Source organism: Cottoperca gobio, chromosome 15, assembly GCF_900634415.1.
Source record: "Cottoperca gobio chromosome 15, fCotGob3.1, whole genome shotgun sequence".
In the NCBI taxonomy this organism is placed as follows: Eukaryota; Metazoa; Chordata; class Actinopteri; order Perciformes; family Bovichtidae; genus Cottoperca; species Cottoperca gobio.
The window spans coordinates 13,835,445-13,861,348 of record NC_041369.1 but is presented as its reverse complement, the minus strand read 5'-3'; the positions used below and the strand labels follow the sequence as shown (position 1 = coordinate 13,861,348).

Sequence of the window (25,904 nt, the reverse complement as noted above, 5' to 3'; positions counted from 1 at the left end):
TGGAAATTAAATGTGTTGATTCCAAGAGCAACCTGAGATACCTGGTTCACTTGTCGGCGTTGACAAAGCTCTTTATGCAACTCTTTTCACAGGCTGAGTAGTAGACCCAGTGGTGGTGAAACACTTTCAAAGCGAATCAGACCAATAGGAAATGAGTTCCGAGATTGACTATGCGGTAGCACACACATTTTTACGTAACCCTTAATTAGTATCCAACATTTGGGTATATTATCTAAAATAAGCCCCTATAATTTTGTGGCCAAAAAGACATTTCACAGTCATGCTCTGTGGAGCTGTATTTAGGCACAGCTGTGCTTTGAACTAAATACTAACGTCAACATGCTAACAATGACAATGCTAAATCGCTGATGGATTTATCATGTGCACAATCCTAGTTAAGCATGGTAGCATGCTAACATTTGCTAATGAGCACAACACACTTCAGCTGAGGCTGTCATTAGTTTTTGCAGGTATAAACCAAAGTATTGACCAATCCTTCAAATTGGTACTTCATGCTGCTGTTTGAAATAAAATCAGCATGATGTTTTTTTTTAATTCATCCGAAGATGCCTGTTAACTCTCTCCTTTTTTAAAACATGCCACTCTCCATGTTCGGGTGCATTTATCTGCCAGGAGAGACGAAGCAGTGTTTCTGGCTGCTATGTGCTGCACAGCCCAATTATCTTGGATGACAGCCAGGCAACAGTGAGGAAAGTGAAGATATGAACACTTGACTCCGGTCAGGCTTTGTCTGTTGCACAGGCGCAGCATCCAAAGTGAAGGTGTATAATAAGCAGAGTCTATACTTTACATTTGAACCTTCCTGAGTATACTGAGTGACTCCTACATTCATGTTTTTGATTACACAAAGTGTTCTCATATTTACTGATAGCAACATTATCTGCACTCCATTGGACTAGTTTGTATTTTGCACGTGTGCATATAACCAAACTACAAGTTTGAAGTGCTCTCCCTGAAAAAAATGATCAATATGCCGACCAATGGCAGAAGGCCCAGCGGGATCAATCTATCTGTGGACGGTCCTGTCAGAACCAGCAGCTCTATATCTCGCTCTGTCTGTCTACAAAAATCTGCCTACTCTTTGGCGGCCACAGGTTTTTGCCCTAGGCTGAAATTTGAACGTGTGAAGTTGTTTCCGTGTGAATGTATGAACAAGATGTTTTTTTAGACTTGTTGTGGCAGTTCTAACACACACCCTGCAGAGGAACAGACATGAGCAGATAGCCCAGTAAGATCACAAGTTTATCTTGATGGTGACACAACACTAACTCTCAACAAGACGTTGGTCTCAACTATATTCGTCCTAACTTTGGTTAGTAATCGCAGACTGAGGGGGTTGGGGGGTCTAATAAATAAACAGGTTCAAAAATAGTTTCAGCTTGTTGCTTAGGAACTAGCCAAGGGTCTGCGTCAGGAAAACAAGGAATTTAATGTGACAAGAAATAGTCAATGATAACAAACACAAATAGTTTCTCATCTACGTCACAGCAATATGAGAACTATTGAGGAAGAGCAGCAGGGAAGGTGTCAATGTGCAAATAATAAGGAACTGAAACAGCAAGAAATACCTGTACGTGTAAATAATGAGTCAAAGATAAAAAGATAGGCGTTGGATCAAAACACTTACAGACGAGTCAGTGATGTACCGTATGTATGGAAAGAAACTTTATTAGATCAAACCCCCGTAGATACTATAACAGCATTTAAAGTTTTTGCAACAGCTCAGCAATAAAAAAGACTTACAAAAGATTTTTTATGGCAAACACCTTACATGTAGACACATCATAAATACCATAAGCATCCCCACCCCCCCTCCCCCATCCTAATAGTTTACTTGATAGGATTACAAATTACAACTGACATTCACACCTACACACATTGCATACTTGCTATTTCAAAAACCAACCTTGAATTTAAATAAGTACTATTTATTAATAAATATTGAGTATTTCATCAGTAAGTGGGTGTACTGTTCTTTTAAAAAAAAGATTTCATTAGTGATGTCGGTATGTATGTGCCCGTGTAAGAAAGACATTTAGAGGTGAAGAATATAAAAATCTGACAACAAACACTTCATAAGACAAACACGGAAATTTAAGTGTCCTTCCCCCCCACAATAAGGAAAGTAAAATGTATAAATATGATAGTACTAAAGTGCATCTGTCAAAGACTTGTCGAATGAAAAGTCATCAGCGGTCCTATCGTTTTTTTTCTCTTAATTAAAAAGGTTTGACAAAACTAAAAGTAGATATGTCTGAACGTGCAGCAGATATATTTAGCAGAAACTACCTACATACAAGCACAGTTTTTTTGTTGTTTTGTTTTTACGCAATGGAAAAAGAACAAGGAAACAGATAAAAAGGATAAACATCTTCACATTGTCAAGAAGTGATAATTAGTTCTTAGCCATTTCAGTCTACTCTTGTTTGTTCACACTTGGCTTTACAGAATATTTTTATTTGAATTTGAAGCAAACTTGGCTGATAAAAAAAGCACACAGTGGTGAATAAGTTCCTTTTTACTTCTTTTTTTGTTGTTGCTAGAAATGACTTTGCAGAATCTCTTCCACTCAGTCACTTTAACCTGTAGTTGTACAGGTCTTTCCCCCCCATGAGAGTGTTGTAGGGTCTAGATCTTCGGCAGCTTGGGAGCACTGATGAGAGGGTTGGTCTCTTGCAGAAATCTGCGTCCGGCACTCTTGTAGTCGTAAGTGCAGTCGTGCGTCTCTGCGTAGCGGTGGGTAGCACAGAAGTTGTGACCACACCTGAAAGATTAAAATAAAACAGCTATTTTGGTATTCGTGCAAACATCTAGAAACAATATTGTATACATTTATAGTACACCTCAAAGTCAGCAAATAAAAACATTCAGTTTTCAGCAACATCATCCGCTCAGTCATCAGGCTATTCTGCGAGAGTCACATTACTCCCTCCTTATTCTAACTCCTGTATAGCTTAGCTGAAAGCGTCCTTTATGTGCTTTAATCTCTCTATTTGCATCAGTCCATTGGTAAAAAGAGCAGCACTATTTCTACGACTTACTATCTGTAACTTAGTTGGGTGCTCTACGTTACACACTGTTGCATCAGATTCAGGGTGTACACCCCGGACAAGGCCCGAGAGAGAGAAGTGATCCAGTTTGGTGTCGTGGGGAGAAACTTCGATAAAGATAATAACAGAGACGTATTTTTACTGGAGAGATGGCTGAGAGACAAGATGTTGAACTAGGAAAAGACCATTTTCTGCTCAAACGGCTGCTTCGAGGACAAGAATGACAAATAGGGGGATAGAGATCTGATTTAGAGTCTGGCAGCAAGTGGGTGAGTGAGTTCGGGGGAAAATGCTGGAAGCACTTTTACCTGCACTCATAGCTGGTGGCCAGGCCAGTCTTCCTGCCACAGAGGAAGCAATGCTTTGAGCTCTTCTTCTTGCTGCCTGTGGGAGCCTTGACTGGAGGTAGGTGGTATGTTGGAGTGCCTGAGAATAGAGGAAACATTTTCATTATTTACTATATCGGCTCTTTTCTATAAATGATACCATTTCAAGTGTCCTTGATGTCTGCACACAGCATAACTGGAGATTTTTAGGAACATTTTACAACCTTTGCTTTTAATTTGTGCTTGCCTTCATTTCACAGTCTTCTAATTTGCTTTAAGATAGATTAATCACAGTAATCACGAAGCCATCAAATGTTCAACACAGAATCACCTATGGGAGGAAAATGGCACTTCTCTCTATTCAGAACTTTCAGGCATGCTGTACATCTTACCAAACCCCAGCAATGATGTCAAAAGCAGCCATTTTCACAAACTGTCAAAAAGGCGAAACACCTGCTGTGAAACCACACACGGGAGTGTGGCCAGAAATGCAATGCGCTTTTAAGTCTCACTGCACATTTCTAAGAAGCTGTCACTCTTCACCATTTTACCGTGTTTTGTCTAAGTTTCTATCGTCTTGCCATTGAACTGAGCACAAAGAGAGTGCTTTCATATCATGCAGCATTATGTCTGCTATGTCTGTCACCTGATACCCACCGGGAGAAAACTGTCAGAAAAGAATCCCTTAAAAACAGTGTTCCCACTGTCATATGTGCATCTTTTTTTTATCGAAGGTTTCCTTGTTAGTTCTAACAATTGATTTCAAGCTTGGTTTATGATCAAATGTAGTCAATTAGTCAACTAGATGTAAAAAGCACTAAATATGTGACACCGCTATTCTTGAAACTGGTGCCGATAATTGTTTGAATGGGGTTTCAGGACATTTTCAGGATTTGCCATATAAACAATTACCCTGTCGCAATTTTTGAAAATATGTCAGAAAACAAACAGTTTGTTGCCCGAGTCAGAGAACACCAGTTCATGTCAGCTTGTACCTGTGATAATCGTGTCTGTGGAAGCATGGAGCATGCAGCGGGGTTTGTGAGCCGTGGGGATACGGGAACATACAGATAAAACTGACAGCTCTGTGATGAAGGTACAAGAAGCTCGCTGTCAAGCAGCTAGGCGTGGGATTGGATTTTTATTTGTTTTGTGCACTTTAATCTGCTGCCATACAGACATATATACAGTGGGTTCAAATATGTTCAGACCCAAAAACACATTTCCCACATTCTCTTGTTTAGTAGATCTAACTTGAATTTAATTAGATTTAATCAAGGCGTCCCATTTAAATTGTATTTGCTCCCAATCCGACTCATTTAATACGGAGGATCTGATGTGTACACAGCAGCACTGTTGGGACATAAGTGAATCTACTATGACAAATGCTACTATATCCACTGCTTACAACTGGCCACCACATCTCTGCAGTAAAGCATGGAGGTAGATTACATGCATCATCATTATGAATATGTTTCTTATCAGATTAAAGTGGAATATGTCCTGATTGAGGGGAAATAAATTGTCTCGAGCACACGCAACCTCACAGTGGGTGGATGACTCACTTCTCAGCACAACAACCACAAAAACAAAGTGAGGACAATAACAGTGGATTTAAATCAGACAGGCTTTGAATGGCCTCTTCAGAGTCAAGACTCAAACCCACTGAAGATATAGTTCACATCCAAGAATTAACATATCATGTGACGATGCTTGTGGTCATCTACACTAAAGTGCAGGTGTGTAAAGCTGGTAAAGGAAACCCCCAAAAAGAACCAGAAGCTGTAATTAATCTAAAATATAAATGTATCTTTTTTTTGTTTGAATGACTCATGGTCAACATACTTAGTGTCTCTGATAGATGCAATTTATTTTTGAAGCCCACTCAAATACCAAAATAATTTCTGTAGATATTATTTGTTTCACACAGCTCTGCTGTGGTAAAAGTCGTCCATGTAGAGTTGTTGGGTTATTGAATGCGGTTTGCAGTCCATTCCTTGGCCACCATTACAAATATTCTCAGCCTGTCGAAAAGACTGAACAAATGTTCAGTAATAGAGGAAAATACGAGTACTTTGACTCACTCCACTAAAATATCTTTATCCCTATTTTTCTGTGAACAGTCTAAGCGTATCAGTGGTCGTCATAAGTGAGTGTGTTTGTGTGTAGACCTGGTGCATTCTAATGTTTGTGCTGCTTCTGCAGTTGAAGCAATAATGAATATTTAAAAACCTTGCGGTGCTTTGTTGTAGCGCTCACACAACATGCGCTGAAGCCTTTCATATAACATCCTCTCTATGTGCCTCTTTATATGTGACTGCACATCTCAAGCACTGCATCTTCGTTCACGACAGTTAGGCTACAATATACTCTGGTACAACTCAAATGTGCAATCCCACCACCACAACGCAACACTTTCTTTAAGATAGTACTTATAAATAACACAACGTGTCTGTGTGTCTCCCTTACCTATTCTCCCAAATGAAGTCATGACTCCCCCAGCTGATGCAAGAGTGTTGGTGGCCTGAGAAAACAACAGCAACATGAAATATTTTTAGAGCAAATCAATAAAATAAATTGCAGTGCAATTTCTTGAGAAGAATCAAAAATGTTACTCAACGTTGTGCTGGAAAATAACTTACTATTACTGGCGAATTAATAAAAAGTATGAACCGTATCACTAGGAACGAACCATACATTAAAAAGTGAGGTGTATACTTTGTGTACAATTCTCGTCTCTAACTGACTGATCAGTTGGATCTTAGTGAAATGTGCCACAGCGTGACAGTATAACGTATGCCACTTTTGATCTACTAATAAATAACAAAGCAATCTGAATCACTGATGAACCTGATTTAACAATTCAGTGACTGTCATATCAAGACATTGCTGTGACAATTATTGCAAAAACGAATTTCCCATCACCCGCTCCTACTTTACTTTTAAGCATCTGCTCCCTTTGTGGGTTGGGGTGAGCACAGACTAAGTTCTGGCCGTCACTGTTACACACATTTACAGAACACATTGTTTGAAAACTTAAAAAAAAAACACTGACATTTTCCAAAGAATAATACACAAATTAAGGATTTAAAAACTATTCCACAAATCCAATCTGAGCAGCAAACACTGACACCTCTCTTTACTCACCATGTAAGAGGCTGCTGCTCGGTGCAACGGTGACATTTGTCTGATAAGATCATCCTGAAGGAGCCTGTTAGTTGGTATGGGTGGCAGCCTGGAGCCAAGGCTGCCTGGTCCTAAGGCAGTGGCAGGGGGCAAGGCCAGTGCCAGTCCCAGACGCTCTTCAAGGCCGCCCCTGCTATTGCTGCAGTCTGGAGCCCTTGTGGAGAGAGAAGCCAAGAGTTCAGAGTTGTTCAGGGACCCCAGTGGCTCCTTACAGGCTTGGTTGGCCATCTTAGTGATGCCTCTTGCTTCCCTCTTGGAGATAAGCTCTGGCCTCTTGCCAGGTGACTCCACTTTAACACCACGAAGGCGTGGTGGATGAGTTGACAAGGTGGTGGAGGGGTGAGGGGAGGTGCAGCCTGGCTTCACTTGTGCTGAGGATTGTGCTTGAAGGTTGGGATGTAAACAGGAGAAAGTGGAATCAAAAGCCTGGGGCAGCGGTCTGGTAGAAATGGATGGCGAGGTGTACACGGGCAATGGAGAGGGGGGGCTGATATGAAATGGTGTACCGAGCTGCGTTCTATCACTCCTGCTGGTGAACGTATCACTTGTCCCAAGTGTCCAGGTACTGAGTGGGGAGGGGGAGAGCGGAAACTGGTGCTGTGCGTCAACCTCGAGGGACCGACGACCTCCCTCAGGCTGGGTGGACACATCCAGACTCAGAGGGTCAAACAGTTCCCCAAAGGGAGCTCCAGGTTGTGCTGGCAACACCAGCCCGGCAGCTTCCTCTAACAGGCTTAGCCTGACTGCCTCCCCTGCAGGCTCAGCTGAGTCAAAGGTGGCTTCAGGTGGCCCCCTGATACACAGCGGAGGGAGCTGAGGGTACACACAGTCCCTCATTAATCTGGTGCTCCCAATGTCCAACCGGGACACTTTTGGAGGGGGGCGGATCTTTGCAAATTGTGGGCATGTCTCCCATGTCTCCTCCTCCTGAAGCATATAACAAGAAGGCGAGGAGAAAGGGGGAGGTGGCCGTCTAGGGATAGAAAAGTGGGCAGCAGCAGAGGGCGGGAAGGAGTCTATGGATTCATTATCTGCGATAGGAGGTAGTTGCGCATTTGACTGCCAAGGCTGGTTCATCTGGGGGTGCGAACGAAAGAGGCGATGATGGTTTCGTGAGCTGGAAAGTCCATGAGAGCCACCGCAGGGATGTGGGCTGACAGGGGGCCGTGGTTTAATCTTTGCCAACTTCTTGGGCTGGAGGACAGAGACACAGAGTCAGCATCCTCTCAAATGTACTGTACATTTTAAATATTTTTCCCCATTCGGTAAAATTATAAAATCATAGTGCTTATTTCATTACTTGCTTGTAAATTAATTATAAGCATAAACAATCTTTAAAGAGCCAGTACAGTTTAATCTGCTCTGCCCTCTTACAAAAACATGCAAATTAGTGTTTGGCGCAGTACATCTGCATTATGCAAAATGGTTGCAGGCTACCATTTTTAGTTTATGATTATGACAAGCAGGATTCTATGTTATGATCGGACATAATTTAGCTTCATTTTGTTATTTGTAAAATATACAGCCATGAAAAAAAAACACAGCTTTCACAGAAAGGGGACAATGCCTGTTTTTCATAGCATGTCTACATTTAAAATGGTGTGAAAATGAATATTGTTTGAAGGCCTCGTTTGCACTATATGATAAGCAGTACAAATACTATAAGTTACTGTGATCCCAGTAGCTTCCAACCTTCTTGTTGAGGTTCATGTCCTCCATCTTGGCTTTGAGTAGCTTCATTTTGTTCATAGTGATGGAGTTCTCAAGGCTTTGCAGTACAGCTGCAGAACTCTCTCCATCCTCCTCCTCCTCTGCACACATATTGTACACCGAGCCACCACTGGAAAATATCAAAGGCAAAAACACTCTTCTCATTAGCAATCTAACAAAGCTGTCAGCAGTCTTTTCAGTGGCCCTGCTCACTGAATTACTGCCACAACTACCACTGAATAAGCAATGTTAAGTACTCAACTCCACACTGGCTGTATAATTAGATAATTATACTCATTTATCCTGTTTGTTCGTCACGGGATGCCTCTTTTTTCCTTGCACCATTCTTAATACTCAGAACCTAATGCAATAGTCACTTTTACATTTCTAATGTTACTGTAGGTTAACGATGAGCACGAGAGCAAATCCTTTTATTTGCAAAGTTGCAGTATTTGGACAGATAATAATATGATGATATAATAATTATTAAAAAACAACAAGAAAATTATGACAAAATCCCGACCTCAGAGATTCAGACACAGGAGTCAGGGTGCCATCACCCCTATCGACCACTCGGAAGAAGTTTAGCTGGTCGTTTTCACGATAGACCACAAACGTAACCTGCTTGCTGGCCAGGCTTTTCTCCCAACCCTCCTCCTTTGTGTTCTCCATCAGCTCCGTCACCTCTTTGATGGGATCCTCCATAGTTACTGACAAAAGAACAGAGGGGGTTCTGTGGTTTAAATTCCCTAAAGTGTTGGGGAATTTACTTCATAATAAAAATATTTGAGTATACAAAAGTACAGATGTCCAGATGACATGTGAACGTACAGTTCTTTGATCTATTCCTTACCTCTCCTGGTATTAATTGGGCCTCCCCTCATAGCTAAGACCAGTTTCAAAGTGCAGCCCTCTGCAATGCTGCAAGCACAAACAGACTGATGATCAATACAGCAGAGTAAGTGAAGAGTATTGTAACCAATTCCCCGGTATGTTTAACTGTAATGGGAGAGAGGGAAATAACACCAGGCGACATATTTACGTTTAGGGTAAAATTCTTTACTTCGGAGTCAATGGGAGATGAACTTGAGCGGACGACTGGGAATCCCACGGGAATATTTGTTTCTGATGAGCAGATGTCTTATGGTCTACTTTACCCCTCTGCTTCTAAAACTTCAAAAGCAAGCTGCAGCATGATGGGCGAGCCGAGCAAGATCTCACCAGAGGCTGTTCATGTGGAAAATTAACTGACAAGCATTCATAACAATACCACCATCTGCAGCCAGCAGAGTACTGGAGGGTGAGGTCTGCATCTCATATACTGACAAAAGCAGAGGGGCAAGTGCTCTCAACATGACCAGTATGTCACTTGTCTCATCAGCTCTCTGGCTCATTTACAACGTTGAACTAAAATAAGAATGAGTCACCACCACAGCTGGAAGGCTTTTAAAGTGCATGTAAATGACTAAATGTACAGTTTTTTCAAACATATTGCTAGTAATTGGTCCAACAAGCCTTGTTGTCTGTGCCATTTTGCCTCGGTGTCAATGCTCTGAAGGACAGTAAGGGTCGGCAGGAATGGATTTACCCGTAGTCGTGTAGACAATGTTCATCGTCCAGCTCCAGATTATTCCAGATAAGGTGTTGCTGGGCAACAGGGATACCTTTACAGACAGTTAGAGAGAGGGAAGGAGAGAAAACAAGCAAAGTTGATAAGGACCTGTATATATTTCATAACCTAAATTTACTAATCTGACAGACAAGCACAGTGGGAATGCTGCCAATAGAAGCACCCATACACCACTAAAGATGATTCATGGCTGCCCCCTAAAGACAGAACTATGTAATTGCTTAAAAAGGGAACATCACAGAACAGATGCATTCGCACATTTAAGAAAAAGTATAATAATAATAAAAACTTGCTACAGTGTTAAGTCACCAGCTACAACTTTAAAATGAATGAGCCCACAATATGTCTACATTTTATTTTAAATGAGACTCAAAAAGAATAAGCTCCAGTTGAGGGCTGACAGCCTAATGAATACAAACGCTCTCTAGAGCTACTCCTTGACATAAGATAGAGTGTATGCGTAGTCAGGAAGCTCTCTGTGCCCACAATGAGTATACTCATTGACCCGGTGCTGGAGGTGAGCCAGTGTTAGTGAGTGAGCAGTGGTCCTTTCATAGCAGAGTGGTTTTCTCCACCACAAACACACTTGGCTGGGCTGAGACACCTCCTCACACACAGAGCACAGAGAGGCCTTTCTGACCAGAATTGAAATAAGCAGCAAAGAATGTAGATACGAAAGGTCATCTTGATCTACATAAAAAAAAAAAAACCTTAGTGGGACAGCCAAAGTCAAAATAAATGAGAAACTAACAGATAAATCATTCAGATGAATTCCAACACAACCCATGTAGCCTAATCCTAAACTACGCCATAAAACGGACCTAGTTGTGTTCATTCATGGCGAGTGTGCCGCCCGGCCCGAGAGACGAGCCAACAGGTGAGTCCACTGATTTGTTGTCGTAATAGTATAAGGCAGTTGCATTTTACAAAGTCAGCACAGTCTGACCTTTTCCCCCCAATTGTGTGTGTTTTCTAAGACAGTTTGGAGTTGTGATTCAGCACGGCTCACTGGTTTCCTCCATTTTGTATGAACAAGGAGAATAATAGCAATGCATGCCATGGGTCAGAGTTACAGTACATGTTGGACCCACTGCACTGCACCCACTGCACTGCACCCACTGCGGGAGACAAAAGGGGTGGCCTGTGGTGCTTATTCAATTAATTTTACATTAGGACAAATCATTATAGATTGAATATTACATTTTTACCAATGGACAATAGTTTAAATTTAAAATAGAAACTGACAGCCCTACTCAACACTGATCAAGGTGTATAGTGACAATAAGTCTAAGCGTTCTAAACTTTGAGTGTAACCCCTTCCCCACACACCCACACCCACACACACACACACTCTAATTAAAATTTAGCGAGGTGGGCAGCTCTGACCCAAATAAACAGCAAAAACTACAAAACACTTTTGAGAAGAAAATACAAGCACAGCACTGACTCCATAGAGCAGCACAGCTCGGGAGACTGAATATATTATACACAATGGCCAAACAAATGACTTCTCATCTTCCAAGTCTATTAAAAAATGTATACAGTTTGCTGGCTCAATCAGTGCAATATCCTGACTCATAAAGGATCGTCAATATTCCTTATAATAGCAGACAAAAAACATGCAAAATACACATTTGTGTGCTTTTTACCTTCCAGCCTCTGGATCTTTGCCTTGACTGAAATGACAGCCTCAAAAGGCAACACATGCAGCTCAAAACAGGTTCCTGTCAGGGTCTCTATGAAGAGCTCCATAGTGTCATAGAAAGGGAGCTTATAGTGAAAAGCTCCCACACTGTCGTCATTAAAGAAAGGTGGCTCCTTCCTGTCGGTCATCTTGGCAAGTTGGGAGAGAGACTTCGGGGGTATGGTTAAATGAGAGGGCTGGCCCAGGATGAGGGAGAGAGGGACAGGCACTGCTCACTAGCCTCACAACCGTCACACATGACGGATGACAACAACTGTGAGAAGAAACAAAAGCACTGCATGATTATCATAACTTTTAGAAGGTTTCATTAGTTTAACCAATCCCTGCACCTGCAATTGAGTGTCTTAAATATAATGTATGTGCATTTTTCACGTAGACAATTCATTTGTGATGTTCTACGCTCAATTATTTTAGCACAAAGGCATGCATCAGTGGCAGCAGACATGTGCAACCCTCTCATAAAAGATTCAGTGCAGCATTTAAGGCCCTGGCCAAAATTCAAGAGGATCAGGTGTGTTACATAAGCCCTCAGTGGTATGAAGTGTCCTGTGCCTGACCGCAGCCTTTGACAGATCACCTCTTGTGTCACTTGACTCACCAACATCTTACAAAATTGAATCTGCGTGAGAGGCAGATTAGTCCAATCATGCATTTATTATTCTGAATAAAAGAAGACAAGAAGAATTCAACACCTGAACATTTTTTTTAGGTCATATAGCCTAACTTTAACCATGACACGTTGGTTTATGTGTACATGCCCAAAGGCTTCTATCACTTAAAAGCAGGAAAAAAATAATACATACGTTTTTCTCCTTACCATTATACATGTTCTGTTATGGGACTGATGAGAATAATGTATGAATATTATATATGATCTTGTCCCTTTGTGTTTTAGAGTACAGTTGTCCACAATCTGCTGCCCAGAGAACATATATACACACACACCGACCCTTTAAATTGAGATCTGGGCTCAGTAGCCTTAAGTAACGACTCATGTCCACAATGAGATGTACAAAACTGAAGATGAACTCTGATTGTTGGCTCTATGTTAACATACGAGGCCTAGTGTTGTCATTAACAGGCCATTCTCTGAAGAAAAACATTAGGTTTTCATATTACAGGCGACGCTATGACTTTATGAAAATTGCCTCTGGCTCCATTTAACCTTGTGTACAACGGTGGCTGACCGCACTACCATAGTAGAAGGTCGGCGAAAAGAGATAAACTAGGTTAACGTAAACAACTAGCTGCCTGACAACGGAGATGAATGGAGTTGGAAGTCGCCTCAATACAATTTCAACGGCTAACGTTAGCAAATAAAGATCCCACTCGCAGTATTTATACCTCGCATTTTTCACAATGCCTTTTAAAACCTTGATTAACGTTAGTATTGTATTATTTAAAACCTGCTTACCGTTATCTTCTGCAATAACACGGTAGTGACGCCCGTCTAGCCATCGCTGCTAACGTTAGCTTTCGTTGCCATGTTAGCCAACAAGTGAAACAATGGCTACCTTTCTCAGTGGTTTGCTAGCAGACTGCTAGGCTACATCCACGGGATTCAGTCCTTTGCAGTCCGGTGTAGCTGGGTAATGTTGCGTTCAAATCTAAACGGCATTTCATTACGTATAACCCTAAAAACTACCATTGAAACAAAATACACTAACGACCGTTGTCGGTCGCCGTGGACCCCTTGTTGTCATCATACCTGTCAAAGGCGGCTGAACAACACCTTTGTGACTTAGTTTGATTGACAGACAAAGGAACCAATTGGCGCCACGGATGGTGAGGTGGGCGGAACAACAACAACCGTTGGTCAGGCAGTCACTTTCACATCCTCCCGAGTTGGGACCCACTTATCAGAAAACACGTACTTCTCCCCACAACGGTCATCTGACATTATCACATGCTTCAAAAACATCAAATGTTTGGTTACATCTTTGGTAACAAATACAAATCAGTTGTGTGAAACTTTAGGGCTGCCAGTAATTGTTTTTCTTCTTCATCTTTTGAAGAAATAATGACTGAATGTTTAAACACTCAAAATACCCCATTAAAAAAACATCTCTCAAAACAAAAGTTGAACAGTTTGTAATATGTTCACATGAAGTCGAAATGTTTACCGTACAAATATGTTAATACAATTACATATCGTCCAAATGAGTGCTAATGTGTAGCACCATACCAGCAAAAAGGCTTTTAATGCCATTGTCAAGGCACAAACAGATACACCAACTTCACTCTATGATCCTACGAATTTCTATGAAGCTTTTACTTGCTACTTACTGTGGAGAAGGTTATAGAACTTCTTGCAGCCAGATGGGTTTCTCTTTAAATGCTAAAAAGGTAGAGCTTCAATTCTTCCTTTAATAATACTGACCTCAGTAAATACACAAAAAGCTAAATCATCCAAAAATGAAACAGAAAGGGTTTTGATAATCACAAAACTAGAGTTCTTCTGAATGGGTTCCCTGCTTATATCAGACACTGATTAATAACCGAGTCTAGATGGACATGAACATGAAAACAAGTGACTTGGAATTAATCACACTCATTTCAGATTGCATAAAATATGTTTCTTTTTAGTTATTAAAAATGAATTAACTTTTTCCATCACAGCCAAAGTTAAGAAATGGATGAATTTCTTATTAATAAAAACATTGTCAAAAGGCCTAAGACAGTAAGTAAACACACTGATTTCTCATAACCACGATATGGCACAAACTTAAAGACATGGCATTTCAACATGGAAAAGCCAAAAAAGATAAACACCTTCAAAACAAACAAAAACAATTTACTGTTAATTTCTGCAGGCTTTGAGGCTAAGCATATGGTATGCTTATAAAGTGCTATTATATATAATAAAGATTAACAGTATATAATAACTGTTACATAATATCTGATACCGAGATGTTTTTGGAAGTTCCGTCAGAAGTTGACTGGAATAATTTTCAATTGAGTCTTTATCTGCCAAAAATAAGCCCCAGTATTTATATGAATTCATATGAATAAATACTCTATCAACAGTGTATCCGATCTCCAATCTTTCAGCGATCCAAATGACAAAAGAATGAATCCACAATTGTACAAATCTGGCTACTCAGAAACAACAGTTCAGTTCCCACCGAGAGCATTAAGTGGATCATCAAATATGTTGCTTGAATCCGCTGCTGTACTGGTCTCCTGAGACGGTGGTGTTTTCTTTGATTTATGGGGAGCCTTCGTGACTGGTTTCGCTGGGCTTGGTGAGAAAATGTCATCTTTAAAGAAACGAGAGATGGAAAAAATATGAAAGGTAGACCACAGAACAGACACTATTAAAAGCGTGCATTAAAAAACATAAATGCCTCGATCCGTTCTATTATTTCTTACCCATGTCATCATCAAATATGGACTTGGTCTCTCCCTTTGTCTTGGACTTCTGTTTTGGTTTGAAAGTGTCCGTCAGGTCAGCAAAAATGTCTATGTTGTCATCGAACAACCTGGCATCAAGGGTCTTCTCTTTGTGCTTCTTGTGAACTTCATGCACTGTGGCTACTTCATCCTGAGAACATAGAAATTCAGCCGATAAGGAAAGAAATTAAAACACATTCCTATGATGACAAAGAAAACCTTGACACCATTAATGTACAATAAAAAAGGTACCTGGAAGATGTCCTGCTTTGAAAAACTACTGCCATTCTTGATTTCTTTACTACTTGTGGATGTGGGAGTAGAGCGGTTGCTCACTCCAAAGATGTCCTCATCATCGTCATCCTCTTCCAAATAGGACAAGGCCTTGGCTTTCTTAGTAGTTGACCTTGGTTTCATCTTTTGGAAAAGGTCATCAGTGTTGGCATCAAAAATAGATGGAGGAGTGGTTGTGTCTGTCTTCACCCCACTACTACTACTACTACTACTACTACTACTACTACTACTACTACTACTACTACTAGTGGCCTGAGGTTGTGTAGTCTTGGTAGTTTGTCTGGTGGACGGTGTGTTAGTGACTGAAGTGGCCCCAAACAGATTGTCAGAGCCAAACAGGTCCTCCTCATCAGAAAACGGCAGCACCTTGCTACTGCTGCTGTCTTTACTGGAGTCTTTCTGTGCAGCGTTTGCGGACACTGGCAGTGTCAGTACAGAGGGTCTGGAGATTTCAGAGACAGATGACAGAGCAGGTGAGGGGGCAGGCAAGGCTGCGGACGCAGCTGAGTTAGGTAGTGTTGGACTTGCTCTCGTCTGGCTGGACTTGTCTGGTGGAGGTAAGGCTAAACCCGACAGAATGGGGTTCAGTCGAGGAACATCTCCACCCACCGCCTCTTCTTCTTTATCCGTTGAAGATCGTTGGGCTGCTAGCTGCCTCCCTACTCTGGACTGGGGTCTCCGTTGTAAAGAACCTTTGGCACGGTTCTGCATGACAGAAGATTTGCACTCACAACATTACATTAGAAATCCAAGCAACATAAAGCAATTAATGTCACACTTCCACTGCATGGTAAGGTACAGCTCTACACACTCTACTCGCTCTTTTTTGGTTCCCATTAGCTAAAGTCATGGATAGTACTCATTTTTTTAGTCCCACCTCTTTCGAGGTTCCAAGCGAGCTGAGTAGACACATAAGGTGGAGTTAAAACACTGCAGACCACTGATTGGACAGAGAGAATAGTCACCAGTGCATCACAAGATATCCTGCACAATTGATACTTGGTACAATTGACAAGTGCTGACGTTCCACTGTTTGCTTAAGGACCCGGTAAGAAAAGTGAGTTGAGTCGAGTCTAACCATGTAGTGGAAACGATGTATTAAAGACTTAGATAGATAACAGATAACAGATATAATACTCCAGGGATCAAAAACCCACCTTGTGTGCGCTCTGTAGTGTTGCAACCTGGACTGGGGTGTCGAAGCTCACTCCTCCATCACGGTCCGTCTGGGCTCCTACAGGAGTTGTGGCAGGGCTGGGGCTCAGGCTGGACACCCCAGAGGAGGAACTAATGGCCCCTGGCATACTGGGGACAGCACCAGGGAGCAACGCAGCAGGGTTGATCATCAGATTGGCCTGAATATGAGGAGATCCGACGCAATACAATAATTATCAATAAAACGACACCATGGACACTAAACACTGAGCAAAGACTATTTCAACAGACTTCCTTTAAACATGAAAAGGATTTTAAAAAACAGGACTGTGGAAGGAAATGAGGAAAGAGCAAGATGCAATAACATGTTGTGAAACTGAAAGAAAGAGCCAGCGAATTCTTCCAGTTTAGCTAAATGAAATGAAAATAGATAATCTTCTTCATTTTGGTAGTCATGCTGCTGTATCGTAGCCAAGCTTTTAAGTTGGAATATGAAAAAGTCCAGACAGAAGACACCTCAAAAGAGAAAATGTGCGAGAGGGAATAGAAAAGTATTTCCTCAAGAGGAATCAGAGTGAAATGTCAGGAATGAAGACTTTTGATTAAAAAAAAAACAAAACAAAGATATTACTTGAAGTTTCCCAATCCTTGATGAGGAATCTTTAGGTTTTACAGGGCGTGGTGCAGGTTTCTGTGTGGTCAGATTACAGCAGGTTCAGGATTTAATCCAACGGAGACATTACTTGTGTTCATCTAGAAACACCACTACAAGCAAAAATGAACCCTAAAATCAAAACTGCATGGACAGACAGGTATGTGTTTTTATGGCTCAAAGAAACAAAAACAGTCCATGATATTATTGGAGTTAAAAGTAGACTCACCTGAATCTCTGATACAGATTCTGGACTTGCTAGTGGTGCTCTGTCATTAGGTTTACTGGGCTTCTCTGCTACTGCCTGAAAATTCAAATAAAAGAGGAAAACCAAGAGAGAGATGAAAGCTCTCCCGCTGATGAAGTGGTTCAGTTCAATTACTATTTACAAAGATGTTTATTTTTCAAACGTAACATGCTGCACATTCCTGCATCGTAAAAAAAAACACCAGCATAATTATAAAATCACAAGAAAATAAACATGGTGCTACCGGAGAAGGAGCTTTTTGCTTGATAGAGCTGAAGAGGTCATCCTCATCCTCATCTGCAAACAGACTTTGTGCTGCTGGCTTCACTGAGCTGAGCTTGGAGCTCTAAAAAGTAGACATAGTTATGTATCTTACCTTACCGTCAAAGACATCTGCATTTAGACACAGTATGCAGTCGAGTAAACTTGCAGAAAGAAAAGAAACAGACCAAGAAACGGATAAGAATGTTTAATATACTGACCGCAGCTTTCCCTGAAGTGGCAAAGAGGTCAACATCCGGGTCGTTGTCCTTCTGCTGCGTCTGACTGAAGAGCAGCTCCTCATCCTGAAACACCCCTGTGCTCTTTGCTTGTGGTCGCTCCTCTGTAGGCTGTAAAAATGTTTTACAGACACATTTTAATACCTTGACTGCAGAGGAGATGACGAAATCATGCGTTCACACTATTCTTAGGTGTCCACACTACAAACCTTTAGTGTGTCGCTTGCTGTGGGTTTACTAGGTGTGACTATCGGCTCATTCCATTCCGATTCATCTTCCTCCTCATCATCAAATAGACTAACAGTGTTTATTTTGACTTTCTCTTCCTTTTTCTCCTCCTCCTTGTCATTTGGTAGTGTGCTGTCGTCAGAGAGGAAACTGTCGTCATTGTCAACGTCGTCCAAAGGGCTCTTTGTCTGCTTGTTGGCAAGAATGTTGATGCCTCCAAAAAGACTGACTCCTCCGACAGGTTTCTTTTTACTTCTGCCGATCTCTGGCGAGGGCGCTGACGGCAGCGGCTCACGGGTCTTTGTTGCCGGTTTCTGCTGCTCTGAAGGCTTGTCCTCCTCTGCAAGCCCGGAAACTAAAACCTCCTCTGATTTCTCTAACGGGGAGGACGACTGAGAGGCCACAGCAGGTGTCTGAAGAATACAGGTATTAAAAGAATTCACTCAAATGCAAATTGCATGGCATAATAAACAAAGTATAACAGAATCAAAATGTAATTATTACTCTTGTGAGCCAACTGGATTCTGTGTAATTGAAGGATCTAAATGTTAAAGCCCACTTGGAGGCACGCGTCAATACAAGTTTGTTTTTCCTGTCAAATGTGAAACAAAAAAGATAGTATATATAATAATAAAAGTTATTGCACTCACTGGGGCTGCAGCGTTTGTGTCGACAGCAGGTTTGATGCCAAAGAGGGATCCTTTATCTTCATCATCATCATCATTACCCTCATCTTCAAACAAGAGAGCCACTCTCTGAAACTTCTGACTATATAAAGAGCGCCAGAACGAGGAGGACAGGTAAGAATTCCAGCAATACAATATCTTTTAAAAAGTGAATAAATGAATAACAATTAATACAATCGTAACAGTGTACATACCTTGACTCTGTTGTTGGAGTAAACAGGTCATCATCATCATTATCAAAGAGGCTGCTTTTGTGAGACATTGTGGCACTGGGGAGACTGGAGGGGGCACTGGCACTGGGCTTCATCCCTCCTGTCTTCACCTCTGGCTTCCCCGCACTACTTTCAGAACTCATCCACTGGTCCTATAATTTAAATATTCAGCAAAAATAATGTACCATATTAGTCGGCCGATTAAACATATATTCGGCAGTAAAATATGATTTTTCTTTTTGTATTCTCATACCTCATCATCACTGAAGAGGGAGCTGGACACAGCCTTACTGGGTTGAGGTGTGGAGGCTTTAGTTTGATTAGGTTTTGCTTTAGACTTCGCTGCGGATGCAAAAAGATCCTGCAAGGTAAAGAACCAGATTACTGTAAAGTACTGACAGCAAAAACTAGCGTAACCTAATATTAGTTTTGTCCAAGTGTGTGAAATATTCGTATTTTATTTTTACCTCTTCTTCCTCATCATCAAATAATAATGACAAACCGCTGGTTTTGCCCAGGCTTGTAGGTTCAGGCTTAGACTGGCTCCGAGGGATAGTTGGAGATCCCTACGGAAGGCAAATACATATATAGTGTAATTCAAATGTATCACTACCGTTATAAACGACAGTTTTTTCCTGTTAAGATTGAGAGCCTTACCTGGGTGTCTTCGTCATCAGAGAAGAGGCCTCTGGTCAGGGGTTTCCGAGTCTGCTTGACAGCAGCCTTCGCAGCATCTGGAGGCGGCCCGCTCTAAAATGCGCAACATTTTATATAAATAGCTTTCTAACTTCTAACTTACTTTTTGAAAGTAGTTAAGTCTTGAAATAAAATACCAGTACAGAGAAAAGAGAACTGAATTGTATCAACAGGAGTAAAGGCCAGCAGTGCGCTCTGAACTAAATACAATTTGGCCTTTTCTCAGAAATATGGCGCTCTGAGCAAACATCAATATACTGACTGCAACTAGGTCTGTTCACTTAATGGCAGCCATGCCTGACAAGGTAGGAGCAGGCGCGACAAACAGTGAACATACCTCCTCAGATTTCTCAGACTCCTCGCTGGTAGATGGCTGACGTTTTTTCAGGCCCTCGCTGAGCAAGCTTTGAGTCTCGGGTCCAAACATAGAGATGGCCCCTGCTGGCAGCTAAACGTGACAATGAATCATCAACATCGGAAGTTGCCACAAAAAACACTGTGGATATTTAATCCATAAAACTATTAATGCTGTCAAGTTCAATCACATCGAGACCCTTTACCTTTTTCTCAGGTGGTTTAACCTGCTCTTCCACTATCTTCTTCTTGCTCTGAGATGGAGTTGGCGCGCTGTACTTTTCACTGAATATGTCACCACCCTCATCGTCTTCATCGAAAAGGTCAATAGCTTTCTTGGGCTTCATCTGTCCAGCTGAAAAAGAAACCAACACGGTGGTTTGAGGGTGAGGATCCCACCTGGACCTGGACTGTGGCACTGAAGTGCTCATTCACACACACACTTACCAGAATCAGACTTGTTCAGGCTTTTACCACTGAAGAAGTCATCATCCTCGTCCTCATCCTCCTCTTCATCAAACAGCCCACCTCCTCCTCCACCACCAACACCAGCTGCTGTAGGAACGTGTTTGGAGGCAGCATTGATCTTAGGAGCTGGAGTCCCGTTCTCTTTGCTCTCTACTGAATCAGATTTATTCCCTGAACTGAACAAAGTGTTATCTGTGGAGAGAAAAGGGATTTGGTTTGGTTGAGGACGATAAAGCAGCGACATGTTAGTAGCGTTCATACGAGTAACTGCTACTACCTGGGAATATTGAAACGCCACCCACTGGAATCTTCTTTGCAGGTTTGTTAGATTCTTGAAAAGAAAAGAAAAGTTATGTGCAAATCCAACACACACACACACACACACACACACACACACACACACACACACACACACACACACACACACACACACACACACACACACACACACACACACACACACACACACACACACACACACACACACACACACACACACACACACACACACACACACACACACACACACACACACACACACACACACACACACACACACACACACACACACACACACACACACACACACACACACACACACACACACACACACACACACACACACACACACACACACACACACACACACAAAGTCTGTCTTAGGTCTCACCTGCAGTTTGAGCTGGGCTTTTCATGCTTTCATTCAACACCCTTTTCTCTTGGGACACAGGAGGGTTCGGTGCATCAGAGAACAGATCACCCTGAAAATATAATGCAGCACAAATCAAATTCTGGCTGAAGCCCAGAGTTTGTGCAACTGAATAAGTGTTAGCTCTGAAAATACTTTAGTTAATATACCTCGTCTTCATCGTCAAACAGGCCTTTCCCTCCACTGAAGAGGCCACTTTTCCCTCCAAATGGGGAGAAGTCATCATCATCCATCTTCGGTGGCTTAAACATGTCATCGCTGTCGTCTTCGGCTGCTGTTACAATGTACATAAACAGTATTTAGAAGAATACTGGTAAACAATGAGTCTGCTGTGGAAATAACTAATGTATAATTAAATAAAACTTTTGAATTGCACTTATGATGAATAAAAGTCCTACCCTCTGGCTTTGCAGGCTTTGTTTCTTTCCTGCTTTTACTTTTCTTCTTAGATGTCAATGCTTCCAAGACATGACATGGTAGAAACACAAAAGCCATGAGCATGCACATGCAATGATGTCATTACTTAAATCTTAAAACTTTGATGCTGTGTTTTCCTTAAATTAAATATGAAGAATGGGAATAAAAAACGTGAGATGAGATTCTACCAGTTGGTTGGTAATGATAAGTGACTTACATGCGCGATCTCCTTCTGGCTTGTTAACTGGTTCACCTTTGATTCGGGCTGCCAGCTCATCAGCAAAAGACGATTGTCCTGTGTTCTGAAAGGGCCGTAAAAACAAGCAGCTTAACAAAGTCCCTGAGGTACATCATAACAACTCACAAAAGATACGTCTTAAAAAAAAGGCATACCTTTGTGTCGTCGTCATCCTCGTCCCTGTCCGATTCTCCGAATATGTCTGAATCCTCATCCTCCTCCTCTTCATCATCGTCATAACTCAACATGGATGACTTCTAGGTGAGTGTGGGAAGAGAATCCAAAGTTATAAAGTTTGTTCAGTTTAAATGTAATCTTTAATGTCTTTTGGCAGGCAGGCAGCCAAACTTACCTTCCTAATATTATTGTGACCTTCATTCTCCTCCTGATTAAAGTCCTCATCTGAATGCTATAACATACAATAAATACAAACAATGAGGTTTTCATTTTCCATCATTAAAAAATACTATGAAAGAAGGGGTGGGGGGGTGGGGAAGAGTCTTACTGCATCTTTGCCGTCTTCGCTCTCAACAACACTGTCTCTGTCACTGTCAACTGACATTTCTGGAGAGAGAAGCATATAAATATATAAATACATGAGAAAGAAAATAGACAGCTTAATGTGATGCCTGAAGAAGCTGCCAAGAGTCTATTACCATCACTTGAGAGGTCACCAAGTCCAACGTCCTCCTGTTCCATGAAGGCCTGGGAACCAATCAGATATGGAAGTGGCCTATCCACATAAAGATCCTTAAAGACAAGGAGAAAAACAGACACGCAGGATAAAGTACATTCATGCGAAAATGTGTACGGTTATCACATACATCTCTGCAGTAATCCTAAAAGCACTGCTTCAAGATTAAGAGCACACCTTCGGTTCCAGGATGGCCTCCAGTCTGTCGGGGACCTCCTCGTCCTCTGAATCAGAGTTTCCTGCTTTGATGTCCAGATGCTCAAAGGCTGACTCAAGCACTCTCAGACCATGGTTTACAGCTTCCTGCATCTTTGGGATCAACTCTGCCTCTTTCTGCTCTCGAGTCTTCTCCTTTAGGGAAACAAAAAAACACTTTCACAGGGTGATACAAAACGTGTGGATAATGTGTGCCAAGTACAGAACTGTGGCCATAATAATAATACTGAAAAGCATTATTCAGTATTATAATGGTTGGTCAGTGTGTCAGGAAGGATGAATTATTTATACCTGCTCAGGCTGCTTCTCCAAAGCCTCAGCTTTGGGAATAGTCTCTTCTACCTCTTCATCATACACTCTCTATAACACAAATTAAAAAGAAATGTTTGTTACCAGATAGATTACATCATGTAAACTGTAACATTTTATATCAAGCAAAATGTAAGTAGATCAAAAAAGGTTTAAATGATATACATTACATTTTCTATAAACTGTGTATTGGAAAGCATGAGAAAGTCGTTAAAGACAGAGTGCAAGCAGCTATCTGTGTTCTTGGTGTCACGGATCAGACTGTCCAACTGCTTTTCAATATCATGCGTCTTTGACAGCATTCTCTGGGAGAAGTCTTGGAGGAACAGGAAGAGCTGTGATGAAAGAAGAAAAAAAAACCGGTTATGAAGACAGCAACAGTTGCAGAGTTACTTTTTATTACACCAAAGCAGAATACATTTCACAATCTCCTCCACTACTCAGATTTCTACAGCATTTTTCTGACCATTTGGGAAATTATGAATAACTGTTTTCTTGGCCTATTTCAGAGCTGGGGACGAAGTTTCTGACTTACCCCCGAGTCGGCTGCCAAGGACCAGTTGGCACTGTTCTGCCGCATCTCTTCAAGAGTCCAGGGTCTCTCCCAAATCTGAACATCTTTCTTTAAGTGTTCACTCCGGTTTGGGCCATTTGCTATTCCCCCCGGCAACCCGCTCATCTGAAATCAAGATGGCTTGCTGTTATTATTGGAATGAATAAGGCTTTAAAACACCTGTCTTATTGATAAATCATTAAGGGAAAACCCAACATTGAAGAAAAGTACTCGTGTTGTGTAATAATGTAGCTTACACATCTGTTTGAATTTGTATTTTTGAACCCATCTCTGCCAGATGTAAACAGCTGGGTTGACTGTTTGAATGTAAAAGTGTGTTGGAGGAAATAACATTCAGATAAACTATAAATGGCAACTGTAAGCTGTCTTTTGCAAATTTGTAAAAGAAAATATTGCCAAAGCCCAAACCATACACTGTAGTGATGATAATATCATCAAGAAACATGTCATGGTGGAGCTCAACCGACAATCAAGTTTGGAACAACTCCCAGGACACTGTTGCAGTGAATGCCCTTCATTTAGTTACGCCAAAAACGGTTCAGTTTCCGTGGCTCATATTGCAGACAAACTGGATTTAACTCCAACATAACAAGTACAATAGTTGACATGGAAAGTAAGGTCTGTGACAGGACTGTGGCATTCCTCCACAGAGAGGCTAAATCAATCATACATGATGCTTCCCACAAACTGAACAGCCAGTATGAAGTGCTGCCCTCTGGTCAAAGGTTTAAACCTTACCTCTGCCAAAAAGAAACAGGGATAAAAATGATTCATCCTAATGTTTGAGTATGTGTGATCATGTGTTTATGTTATTAATGTGTTTGCCAGATCCCATACTACTTGAAGACGTTTCATACAGAGTGCAGAGTCTGATTCAATTTCAATAGACACAAACTAACTGATGACACAATAAAGTAAAAGTGTTGATGCTCTGATTTCCTGCTCATGGGGGGATTGTCTGTATGTGTGTGCGTGTGCGCATGTGTGTGTGTGTGTGTGTGTGTGTGTGTATGAGTAGATATTGACTTTGGTTTAAAGGGTAACTGAAGTAACACGATATATAACATATTAACTTGTAATGTTATCTTCGCTTTAACTGATGTAGTTGTACTGCTATACAACACATTAGCTTAAGCTCTGGCAATACAATAAAGTTATACATTTGCAGAGGACAAAATGTTGCGTTCATATAAAGTTGACTAAATGTTATTTCCTCCTAGCCACTAGCTTTCACATTCACATAGACTTCTGGAAGAGAAAGCGGGGGTTGTTAGGCTAGCAGCTAGCTCAACTTAGCTAGTCAACACCAACGTTAGCTACAGCTGTTCCAAGCAACATAGAGTCATACATCCACCTAATTCTGTGCGCTCTCATGCTTACCTTGAATACCTCAGGTCAATCGCTCTCCACAACGGTCAACTGTGGTCAGAAACGACGTAAAAAATAAGATCGATTATGCTAAATTTGGTCTTCTGACAGGTCAGCCATGTTCTGTCTGCAGACAGTCACCTGACTACCGTCGCCTAGCAACCCAAAGAAAGTGGGGCGGAGTGGAACAAACCGAACAAACGAGGCGAAGAGGCGAAGCTAATTCTTCACTGTTTTATCCCAAAATGAAACTGCTGCGGCGATAAACAGTAATTACCTTCAATTATCACACATATGACCTGTCAAAGTTTCGTTTTGAATCAGTCATTTTACCACTCGAATTTGACGATGTGAAGAGTAAGGAAAATATGTTCTTGCTATATCCAAAGTTATAGTTTATTTGTATCTTCATTCACTCCCTCTGGGTTGTAACCGTTCAGCCGGCCCGCCGAGATTTGCATGCATCTCGCGAGAGCGGACACAATGTAAACAGAAATCTACCGGTAATGATTTCTACGGCAAAGTACGTAGTCTATAGTCTATAGTCTATGATCGTTTAGAGTCATCATGTTTTATTAGTGGAAGTAGCATTTCTTGAGCAAGCATTCCCTAGTAAATTCAAATAATTTAGCTTTATGATTAAATCCATAAACAATGGTATTTTAGAATGAATGAAAAACAGGTTCCTACATTTGTATGCACTCTTTATATAAACAATATTGATATTATGAGCAACAGCTGCACCAACAGACATATCAGGAAATGTCTCCAGGATACAATACTAGGAAGAGGACACCATGTAGAAATTATTTTCAGACATTAACTGGCACAAGGAATGGCTGTTTAGATATATCTGACAAACATTT

General features: G+C 41.3%; 2 protein-coding genes across 6 annotated transcripts; both read right to left on the bottom strand.

The window, feature by feature from the left end:
* Positions 1-1,664: 1,664 nt before the first annotated feature.
* On the bottom strand, positions 1,665-13,383 carry zfand4 (zinc finger, AN1-type domain 4). 2 transcript variants are annotated; one of them, XM_029450318.1, is made up of 10 exons: positions 13,043-13,383; positions 11,573-11,881; positions 9,882-9,957; positions 9,147-9,214; positions 8,817-9,003; positions 8,276-8,423; positions 6,545-7,777; positions 5,867-5,921; positions 3,380-3,497; positions 1,665-2,785 (listed from the first exon to the last, which is right to left on the bottom strand). In XM_029450318.1, exons 2-10 carry the CDS (start codon positions 11,754-11,756, stop codon positions 2,650-2,652), a joined length of 2,205 nt encoding a protein of 734 aa, XP_029306178.1. In that variant the 5' UTR covers positions 11,757-11,881; positions 13,043-13,383; the 3' UTR covers positions 1,665-2,649. The 2 variants fall into 2 exon arrangements, with proteins under 2 accessions (XP_029306178.1, XP_029306180.1); XM_029450320.1 differs by lacking the exons at positions 9,882-9,957; positions 11,573-11,881; positions 13,043-13,383 and adding an exon at positions 9,336-9,797.
* A 340-nt stretch (positions 13,384-13,723) lies between these two features.
* Positions 13,724-25,466, bottom strand: washc2c (WASH complex subunit 2C). 4 transcript variants are annotated; one of them, XM_029450159.1, is made up of 31 exons: positions 25,051-25,466; positions 23,632-23,775; positions 23,267-23,431; positions 23,079-23,147; positions 22,749-22,922; positions 22,534-22,627; positions 22,383-22,441; positions 22,230-22,286; positions 22,033-22,134; positions 21,857-21,941; positions 21,621-21,680; positions 21,372-21,493; positions 21,184-21,274; positions 20,791-20,844; positions 20,493-20,705; positions 20,252-20,400; positions 20,029-20,139; positions 19,653-19,745; positions 19,463-19,561; positions 19,249-19,356; positions 18,978-19,147; positions 18,748-18,865; positions 18,079-18,510; positions 17,852-17,980; positions 17,614-17,715; positions 17,352-17,426; positions 17,102-17,161; positions 16,473-16,670; positions 15,274-16,020; positions 15,001-15,172; positions 13,724-14,888 (listed from the first exon to the last, which is right to left on the bottom strand). In XM_029450159.1, the coding sequence occupies exons 2-31, from the start codon at positions 23,773-23,775 to the stop codon at positions 14,743-14,745; spliced, it is 4,398 nt and encodes a 1,465-aa protein (XP_029306019.1). In that variant the 5' UTR covers positions 25,051-25,466; the 3' UTR covers positions 13,724-14,742. The 4 variants fall into 4 exon arrangements, with proteins under 4 accessions (XP_029306019.1, XP_029306018.1, XP_029306020.1 ...); XM_029450158.1 differs by having other exon boundaries at positions 21,372-21,496; positions 25,051-25,464; XM_029450160.1 differs by lacking the exon at positions 17,102-17,161 and having other exon boundaries at positions 21,372-21,496; positions 25,051-25,465.
* Positions 25,467-25,904: the final 438 nt, after the last annotated feature.